Raw genomic sequence first — 10,955 nt, 5'->3', positions numbered from 1 at the left:
CTTAATCACTTCAATATTAACAAGGACGCGAACTCCTATAAGGATGTCGGTCTTTAATAATATCTCGTCGGTGTTAGAACTTTTGTTTCAACATTGAAAATGACAAAAAATGTTTAGAAGTGCAAAAAATAGCCGATATACATGTTTGTAGTTGTGCATGCATGCGAAAATACATATATACAATTATACAAAGTTAAATAATTAACAATGTTTACGTAAGGAACGAGTTAAGCCCAGTTCCACAATTCGCGGTTTACTCTTAACCGAGGTTCAACTTATTCCTCATTTCTTTTCAATTCTAAAATTGGAAAGAAATGACGAATAAATTGAACCTCGGTTAAAAGTTAATCGTGAATTGTGGAACTGGGCTTTAAAAGAGGAAAGGAAAAGAAATATTGATATAGTAAAACATATTTCTTAATTTAAAATTTAAATACTAACTGAAAAGAAAAACTGTTGTATGAGTTAAAAGTGGTAGAGCCGCGGTTTTAGTGTTGATAAAAATTTGCTTAATCTAACTCACTTACCTTATCTCAACATTGCCAACTAACTTTTTCTTAGCTCACCAAACCTAGAATTTTGCGCCCACTGTTATACACCACTGTTATACACACTGGTATACACCACTGCATCAATTGCTGTTACTATTGCGCATGCGTCAAAAATGCAACACATCTAGCAAACGCTGTCTATTGCTGCGTTTCATTATTCACTGTCAGCACTGGCAGCATTGCACATGCCATTCCAAAATATATCGCAGTAAACTTCCAATATACTTTTGCGTTTACATGACGTCATAAATTTTTGCGTCACTTCCTGTTTCTATTACTGCGACTGGCGAGGTCAGGTAATCGCAGTAAAAAGATGGCGAAATTCAACGAAATGGGAAATCAGGAAAAAATTTGTTTTTTAAATGTCGAAACGAATAATGTCAAAAAGTTATGACATATTAATATGACATATTAATGAATAAAGTAGATGTAGAAAAAGCACGCAAAAATGTGAATATAATTAATAATTCCAAATTTTATCAAAATTTAAAAAATTATTTATTTCTACACAGTCCTACCAAGTACTACTAAATCCGTTTCGTTATGCAATGTTGTAACGTCAAAGAAGTACTATTGGTAATTTCAAAACGCTTCTGCAGTACTACGTTATGACGTCATATTGTCAGTACTGACAGTGAATAACGAAACGCAGCCTATACCTCTTTTTTTTTTTTTAATGAAACGTAGGGAATGCGAAATTGCGGAAAAGTGCATACAAGTACGAAAGGGTGTGCACGCAAAGTGAAAAAGTACCAAGACGTACGTTTGTTCCGTTTAATTACGCTCCTTTACAATTTTTTTCTCTTTCCCTAAATCTAAAATTGTCTCAGGATGTACAATGTGAATATCGTAATCTATTTGCAGGCAGACACGTGAAAATGTGAAAGTTGAAAAAGTGACAGAGGCTTACGGCCTTTCCGAAGGTCCACATTGGGACCATCGTACTCAAAAATTGTATTTTGTTGACATATACAATCAGTATATACGCAGACTAGATCCTGCAACAGGTGTTGTAACCAGCGCACACATAGGTAGACTATACTGTATACGTCTCTTCTTTATTAGAGGAAAGGCCAAATTGGAGTGACTTTTGAATCTGGTGGGGAGGGATAGTTGAATGGAACGATTTTGAACTTGTTTTGTTTTATATTATTATTTTTAATTAATTATTAGCAAACACACAAAAATCACAAAATCTCACATATTTAATTTACTAATTTACTTAATTTTTCTCTTAAAATTGTGAACTGATTCTTCAAATTGAAAAAATTTAAATTTATAACACTAATTGTCTCAGAGAATCTTTCTATAACTTTCACCTCTAATTCCTTCTTCTTTTCTAGAACTAATTTCTTTTGTGAATAAGCATTAAGCATATAAGTCCATTTAAGCAATTTTATCCTTTAAAATTTAGGAGGCCACAGCCCTCCTATCCTCCTTGGTTACATTCATGCTTCTTTATAAACTTTTCTATGTTTCACTAAATTTATAGCATTTATTTTATTTATTGATTTATTCTGATTGAGCCATTTTAATAATTTAATTTATTTTATAATAGAATTTATAAATTCCACGATGCTTTTTCAGGTCATGGGACTGTAGGAGTTGTTATACCTGTGGATGAACCTGTTGACCAACTTATAGTAGGTTCAGGAAAAGATGTTGTTCTTGTTAAATGGGATGGAGACAGCAATGAATCTAAGGTACCAGTCAAAGTGTTGTGTTCACTTGACTCTCCTCAGGCTCAAACGAGAATTAATGATGGAAAAGTGGACTCAGCTGGAAGATTTTGGCTCGGTAAACTAAAAATATCACAAATAATAGAAATGCAATTTATTTGCTTACATTACGCCTAATATATGGGTGCCTTCCAACAAGCAACACAGTGAGACACAGTGATCATGTCATCTTTGTTTAACATTGGCAAACAACAAGGATGTAATGATCCATTGAGTCACACCGTGTCATTTGTGTTGCTTGTTGGAAGGCACATTATATTTTTCATAGGTACTATGGGTAACGAAATCAATGGAAAGATAGCTCCCAATTTAGGAACATTGTATCGTGTTGATAATGATCTTGAACCAGAAAAGGAAATATCACCTGTTACAATAAGTAACGGATTGGCATGGAATATTGAAGACGACACTTTTTATTATATTGATTCACCTACTCGTCAGGTTACAGCGTATGATTACAATCCTAATAATGGAACAATATGTAAGATATTAGATTTTCTATTTGAAATTATGTTATGAGCAAATGTGCACAAGTACATATCATATGTAATTGAAAATTACATCAACCGTAAAGCATAAAATTCAAAAATGGAATTTATTATTTATTTATGTATGTTTATAATTTTTATATTTTAGCTAATAAGAGGATTGTATTCGATCTCAATAATACTAATTTGAAAGGACTTCCCGATGGAATGACTATAGATGCAGATGGCAATCTTTGGATAGCATTATTTGGTGGATCTCAAGTAAGTAGAGGAAGGTTACTGACATAGTCTCGTAAAGAGGGACATCCCCTTATTTCTTAGAAACTAACCTTTGCACTTTAATACTAATAAAAATGTGATCTGTTTAGCTAATTAAAGAAGTACAAACTCATAATTCATATATTTGTGGCTTATTTCTATACCAAATCAGCTAAAAATTCTATGAATCCAAGAAGAAAATTCTTACGGTGTTCTTTTGCAAATTGCGTAATTAAAATAATAGTGACTGTATTATTGATAATATTATGTCATTTTAAATGTTTATAATTTCATAAATTAGTTTTCTTTACAGAATAGGATATATATCTTTATTTATAGAATAGGAATTTTGGTATTATTGCCTACTATGTCAGTTTTGGATCCCATTTTATCAGACGCTCATTTTTGCATAACTTACGAAAAACTTAATTATTGCAAAATTGTAAACAGTATTATAAAAACTGCTTATACTATCTGATTGAAGACACTTTTTAGTTCGTATTTATGTTTTTGAAGTTGTATTTTTACCTTTTGTTTAAGAAATATTGTCTATTATCTAAAAACAAATGGTATGTCGGTATCGGACCTTCCCCTATATAAAGCAACATTTAAAAATATTATAATGAATCATTATTTATAATATTATAGAATTACCTAATGATATATGTATATAATTAAATTTTATTATAGTTCTAATTATATGATATAATTCTAATGATCCAGATAGCAACGTATCTGTTTTGTTGCTGGCATGTTGCTTGCTAAGTATGTGTTGCTACCAGAATTGTAACAACTGAGTCCTCATTTGTTACCTTCATGGTATGATAATATTGAGTAGCAATTTACCGACAACTTTAAAATCGTCATCATCAAAATTCGTACTATTGTCATCATGTTGCCATAATAATATGCGTATACAATGCTGTCATATTGCCGACAACGCAAGATAACATTGACGCAGCTATCTTGCTGTTAAACTGCTGGTAGTACATATACACATTGTTGTCTGCATGTTGCTACAATGTCGGTATATTCGAAATCATTGAAGACAAATCTATGGCAAATTGCCAGCATCATAAGCAATCACAGATTTGTGCGATTTTGCTGAGACACGCTTTCTTATCTGGGGATATATGTATATAATTAATATGTATATAATGTATATAATATATGTATATAATTAATGTATATAACATGTATATAATTAAATTTTATTATAGTAATTGAATTTATCAAAATATCATTGGAATTCTTGTAATCCATGAAAAATTTATCTATTCTAGGTTATTTGTGTGGATCCGAAAACAAAAAAAATATTATTCAAAGTTGAGCTTCCAGCTGAAAACGTAACCAGTGTCGCATTCGGCGGTCCGCTCCTAGATACTTTGTACGTGACCACATCTGGCTACAATATAAGTGCAGAGCAACGACAAGCGACTCCTCACGCTGGTGCTCTATTCGCGGTGACAGGCCTAGGAGTTCATGGAATTCTTGCAAATTCATTTATGAAGATGGATTAAAAGACTAAGAATTTTGCAAGAAATATCAATAAATATCTTGATACTTCTTGCGAAAATATACGTAATTTCTAAATTTTATATTATTGAATAAAAATTGAACACTTCTCCTAAAAAGCATTTTTTTTTTAGGTTCATTTGATTAGGTTGAAAAAACCGACACTTGACACGATTAATTAAATTTTGATTTGTAAATATAAAATACCTTGTTAACATGATTACGTAGTAAGTTTTTGAATCATAACTTGTTTGCGTTTATGCCTTGATAGATATAAATCTGTAGATCTCTAATCTTCTTACACACACAGAATTCTAATCTACATTAGAAAAAAAAATTATAAAATTTTATACACTATAAGATCAACATTTAATTGTTAAATACGAACTTGACAATTGCACGTATATTTCTAAAATAAATATTATAATAAACAAATATAATTGTTTCCTTCTTATACGTTATGGTATTGTCTTCAAAGCTGCAATTTTTTTCTCACAATTGTACAGAGTTGAATGCAACTGTTCGAAAGAATTCTCATGACATATATACCAGCTCCCATGTCACTTTCAATCTTCGAAATTTCCTGTATTAAATCATCTAAATTCTTCTTCATTTTTTCATAGATTCCTGTAAGATTACCAAGATTGTCGGTAAGCTTTCAGCTTTAAGTCTGTATTCTTTTTGAAGAATGTTTTTGGATTGTGAAGGCCTCACACCCGTAAAAGCCTTCAAAATATTATCAATATTCTGAACTGGTTTCTTAATGCAATAATAAGTTAGAGTGAAACAAACTGTTCCTTTTTCAACTTATTGCACCAGTATATACGTTTAAAACATTTTTCGGAAAAAAAACCTCCAAGTTTAAAAAACAGAATCATAATCTCTGTATAATGATACTATAATTTTTTGAAAAATTAAAATATAGTCTGTGTATCGTCTGATTAGTTGTCCTTGCTCGACATTGTGGACAAGTCTTTGATCTGAAACAATTCCATAGATGAAGTTAAACACTTTCAAACATGTATAAATAATATAAAACTTTTCAGAGGAATTATATGTATGAAAGCTTCTTTGAATAATAGGCAAAAGAAGAACTACAAGAGCATGCAAAAATTTTTGGTGCACTATCCAAATTACTTCTCAAACCACTGTAGTAAGCACGTTTCGTAATATATGTGTCCACACGGTGTGTGAAAAATATCGTCGAATGGTTCCAGTAACTCGTCACATATCACGCACACTATATACATTTTATATAGATTTGCTGATAGAAAATCGGTGTCTTGTGAGTGAGAATTGGCTTAATAACAGATGATCAATTTCACGATATTATATCGTTGTAAGTTCTTGATCCACACCGTTATAAATTGGAAAACTTGAAATGTTTGCCTATATACAAGTTAGAAAAACGTTGAGTCAGTCTTATTAGCTCCGAGTCTCGAACAATACAAAGCGTCCGCACCCAAAAGTTTAAAGTTGTTGCGACCACTGTGAAAAAACACGTGACCCCCAGACTAAAAATCCTATAACAGAGATGCGATCAAAGTCTCACTACAAATGTTTTGAAGCATTTGATTAATCAATCAGAAGAAAGATTTTTATTAATTGGTCAATCAAAGAATGCTTCAAAGCATCTGAAGAACCTACTGAGCTCACTGAATATATTTACAACGGTTTGAAATATGTAATCGCACGCTACAATATACAATTTAATAAGCGAGTACAATGACTTCTCGCGTTTAAAATTGACTGCGCTAACTTTAAAGTATTGAGTAATAACTGTATATACAAATAAAAAATTAGAGACCTAAATTAATTTATATAAATAAAATAATATATTTACACGAATTTTCTTTTAAACTGTTACTATCATTATATACCATAAACTGTTACTATCATTAAAGATCCGTACAACGAGGGAGGTAAAAGATAAAATCGATTTAAACCATAGAACACATTTTTTTCCGAGGATACTACGTACGCAACAAAGAATTGCGTAACGAGTACCTTGGTGCAATTGCGTTATCAGAAGGGACTATTATTACTTTATCGTCTTGAAGTTCTACTTTTAAGTTTTCATATAAAACTTGTGGGGAAAAACAGAGAATTGACAAACGGTGAAACAAAGTTGTGTTAATAGGAGCTGATAATTCTTAATTCGGAGTGACCTTTTTAATAGCAAATTTCAGTAAACTTAAACAAAGTTTAAAGTACACACACATACAAATTGTTTTAGAAAACGTTTAAGTTTACTGAAACTCTCTCTCTCTCTCTAGTTACATTAAATCAGTGTACAGTACATATAAAAAAAGTGTAATTATATATAAAATACATACGATAAAAAAAAATGTTTCCTTATGCAGAAATGCTTTAATAGAATTAATAAAAAAACAATGTTATTTTATTTGTCTGTGAGCATAATAACATTAATTAAATTGTATTTTTAACATTACAAAGAGGTACGTACATGTATAATAGAAATTATACATTATAATTAATGTAATGTTTTTTGTTTATTCTATCTAAATTTGTGATAAATAACATTATGATTAATAATATTAAAATAACATACTTAATGAATTTTATTGTCTACTCCTGTAGACTAAATTTATGTTTCTCTTAGAATATTTATACGTACATATTCTCTAATTAAAAAATTAATTTTTTTCCAATTTTCTTTACACCATTAGTACACGTCATGAGAAGAGCAATTTATAAATTTGTGTATTTAATGTACATTTTCGTCTTCATCCGTGGCGGGTAAGTGAAAAATATTGCATCCACAAATTGACAAGACACGCACCTATGTTAAAAAAAGGAAATCATAGTTCTCTAATGCGTATATTAAATAATATTTCCTTCTGTCGAGATAATGAGAAACAAAAGCTTATTTTTGGTTTTGTTATTACAATACTAAAAATAAATACAATAGTGTTGCGGTATATTTATGTTATGTGAGGCAACATTTTGAGAATGCTGATGACGAAATATGTCGAATATTTAAATCAGCTTATTTTAAACGAGGTGTTAATCTAGTTACAGAATAAAAATATTTCCACAAAAAATTGAAGTTAAAATATGTACTTATAACCATCCATCTTCCTGGAAACACAAGTGATGTTTAACTTTAATCATAAAAGATTATTGGATTGAATCATTCAATATTTCGAAGCTTATCAATAGTAAAAATAATCATTATTAAAAAATGCATTCGTATTATATTATAAATACGTTTTATAAAAATTTGCGCGACACTTACGTTTCGTAAAATATTTAAAAAATTTCTTGCAGAAACTTTCTGCGAACACAGTAACGTACATATATAAATTTCTCTGAGAGCATTATGAACGTTTATTTTTATATTGGGGATTTTATCTAAGGATACAAATAATTTTGCTCGTTTCCTCTTCTATCTTTCTGTCCGCATAAGCATTTGCTACTTATATCTAATGTTCCATTAGAAATATCTGTCGATAATTTGTTTGTAGGCAGGCGCGTAAATGTGTGAATTTGATAATTGAGAAGGTAACAGATATTTATGGCTTTTCTAAGAGCCTTCATTGGGACAATTGTACTCAAAAGCTGTACTTTGTTAATATATACGATCAATACATACATAGTCTAGATCCCGCAACAGGTGTTGTGAATAGTGCATACGTAGGCAAGATTATATATCTTCTTTACAAGCTTTCCTATGTTCTAATGAATTTATAGCACATTTGTAAGTTTCACAATGCTCTTTCAGAACATGGAAGTATTGGAGTTGCTATACCTGTAGCTGGCATGACTGACCAATTTGTAGCAGGTGCGGGAAAAGATGTTGTTCTCATTACGTGGGACGGAAACAGCAATAAATCGAACGTATTAGTCAAAGTATTGTTTTCGCTTGACTCTCAGGTTTCAACAAGAACCTATGACGGGAAAGTGGACTCAACTGGAAAATTGTGGATCGGTAAACTGAAAACGTTGCTATTAGATAGAAATGAGATCTATTCATTTACACGATTAATATTTTTCACAGGTACTATGAGTGATAAAGTTGCTATGAATGATATGAATAAAATGGCAGTAATCCCCAAACAAGGGTCGTTGTATCGCATTAATGATGACCTAAAACCCGAGAAGAAAATATCGCCTGTTACAATAAGTAACGGATTGGCATGGAATAAACAAAATAGTATCATGTATTATATTGATACACTTACTCAAGTTGTGGCGTATGATTACAGTCCGAATAATGGGACAATATGTAAGATATTAGATTTCCCATTTAAAATTATGTTATAAGAAAATGTGCAAGAGTGTACATCATACGTAACTGAAGATAGTAAAGCACAAAATTAAACTGAAAATTACAATAAAGCATAAAAGAGAGAATTTAAGGATTATGTATGCTTATAGTTCTTATGCGGAGTCTACAATAGAAGTCGTAGCAGTCGTAGGGTCTTAAGTCGTAGAAAATTGACCAATCACAGTCAAATATGAGAAGAATAATCAACTGTGATTGGTCAATTATCTACGACTTAAGACGCTACGACCGCTATGACTTCTATTGTAAACCCCGCATTGTTTTAGCTAACAAGAAGATTGTATTTGATCTCAGTAAGACTAATTTGAAAGGAACACCCGATGGAATGACTATAGATACAAATGGCAATATTTGGATACCATTATTTGGTGGATCTCAAGTAAGTATACAAAGCAACATTTAAACATAAATGAATTATTGTTTGTAATATTATTATAGTCCTCTAATTTATGTATACAACATGTATATATACATTTACCTCATTCATCATTATGCTATCTGCCAGGACTAGCGAGTTATTTACATAAATGTGAAAATGTTTGGAGTGCGTACTTTATTTTGTCTAGTACTGTATATGTATATAGAATATATATAATAAAATTTTATTTTTTATTGTAACTTCTATCAAAGAAAAGATGACAGTTATTATTTCTTGAAAGTGATTACCATAATCAACAATGTAATATTTTTTTGTAAAATTGATATTTTTTCTAGATATTAATTTGAAATTCTCGTCTTTGTTGAAGATTTAAATTTAGCAACTTAAAAAAAAAATATATATATATCGGTTAAAAAGATTCGTGAAAATATTATTGGAGTCTTGTAATCCATGAAAATGACTATAGGTAATTGGCGTGAGACCGAGGACAGGAACTGTATTATGTAAAGTTGAACTTCCGGTTGAAAACGTAATCAGTGCCACGTTCGGCGGTCCGCTTCTAGATACTTTGTACGTCACCACAGCTGGTTACACTTTAGATAAAGAACAAAACCTGAATCCTCAAGCTGGCGCTGTATTTGCAATAAAAGGCCTAGAAGTGCGTGGAGTTCCAGAAAATATGTTTAAATTGGTAAAGCACTAAAAAATAAAAATTATAAAGGTTGTTAATCAAGAAGTCGCTATTTAAAAGCACTTACGAAAATTTATGTATATTTAAATTTGGTGCTAATGAATAAAAATTTTTAAACACTGCCTCTGAAAAGTATTATTTTTTCATTAGTAAAATAAGATAAATTAAACAATGAATATTTAAATAATTGCGTTATCACGAGGAACCTTATTACTTTATCGTCACATACTTTTTTTTCAGGTATATAAAATATAAAAAAAACATTTGCAAACAGTGAAATAAATAAAAAAATAACAAGATAAAACGATAATTTCAAGTATCCTCTTAATATCAGAGGTAAGTTGTACACATACGAATTGTCTTTATAAAATGTTCAAGTTTACTGAAGCTAATTACATAAGATTATTGTACATGTAGAAAAAAGTGTCGTCATTATAAAGTACATACGGTAGAAAAATAATATTTCCCTATGCAGAAATGCTTTAGTAGAATTAGTAAAAAAGCAATGCGTTTGTCTGTCGGTTAACATAATAATATAAATTAATAATATTTTTAATTAGGGAGAGGAATGTATATAACTGAAACTTCATAATTAAATAATATAAAATTTTTAGGTATTTACCTATAAATTTGGTAGTTTATGATTAATAACATTATAAAGTATATAATGAAGTTTCATTGTATATTCTTCTAAGGCCCAGTTTTTCATTTACTGGTTAACTTATAGTTAGCCTTAACCTGATGATAATGTAAAAATTATAATTTTTTATCTATGGTTAATCGAGGGTTTTGTAATGAATGACTTTTAAAGTTGCTGTTACAAAACCATTAGTTTAGTGATCATAGCAAAAAAATACAATTTTTACATTATCATCAAGTTAAATGAGGTTAAGTCTAAATTACGAATTAGGGCCTATGCAGGCCTAAGCATAAAGATGACCGTAAGTGACAATCAATTACGATCATCTTTGTGCCGAGACCCTTAACCAGGGTATCGATTGTATAAAATTTTTCTCTACAGCGAA

At 30.3% G+C, this 10,955-nt stretch overlaps 2 protein-coding genes across 5 annotated transcripts in view; both read left to right on the top strand.

The window, feature by feature from the left end:
* LOC108723557 (regucalcin-like) overlaps positions 1-4,831 on the top strand; it is a 9,283-nt gene extending 4,452 nt beyond the window's left edge. For 2 of the 4 annotated variants that reach the window (XR_001936652.1, XR_001936651.1), the window contains exons 2-7: positions 1,416-1,582; positions 2,139-2,348; positions 2,559-2,771; positions 2,927-3,039; positions 4,320-4,617; positions 4,686-4,831. Coding sequence is in view for 1 of the 4 variants with exons in the window: in XM_018449398.1 (XP_018304900.1) it covers positions 1,416-1,582; positions 2,139-2,348; positions 2,559-2,771; positions 2,927-3,039; positions 4,320-4,556 (940 nt within the window). In the remaining 3 variants the exon portion in view is untranslated. The other 2 variants (XR_001936653.1, XM_018449398.1) reach the window with 2 other exon arrangements.
* A 2,169-nt stretch (positions 4,832-7,000) lies between these two features.
* LOC108723540 (regucalcin-like) lies at positions 7,001-9,974 on the top strand. Its single transcript, XM_018449365.1, has 7 exons — positions 7,001-7,010; positions 7,242-7,311; positions 8,040-8,212; positions 8,297-8,503; positions 8,573-8,800; positions 9,127-9,239; positions 9,706-9,974. Exons 2-7 carry the CDS (start codon positions 7,250-7,252, stop codon positions 9,940-9,942), a joined length of 1,020 nt encoding a protein of 339 aa, XP_018304867.1. The 5' UTR covers positions 7,001-7,010; positions 7,242-7,249; the 3' UTR covers positions 9,943-9,974.
* The last annotated feature ends 981 nt before the right edge of the window (positions 9,975-10,955 follow it).

This window comes from Mycetomoellerius zeteki, unplaced genomic scaffold (assembly GCF_001594055.1).
Source record: "Mycetomoellerius zeteki isolate Tzet28-1 unplaced genomic scaffold, Tzet1.0 scaffold244, whole genome shotgun sequence".
Classification (NCBI taxonomy): domain Eukaryota; kingdom Metazoa; phylum Arthropoda; class Insecta; order Hymenoptera; family Formicidae; genus Mycetomoellerius; species Mycetomoellerius zeteki.
Note: the sequence above shows the minus strand (reverse complement) of the source record. Positions and strands in the feature narration are given on the sequence as shown.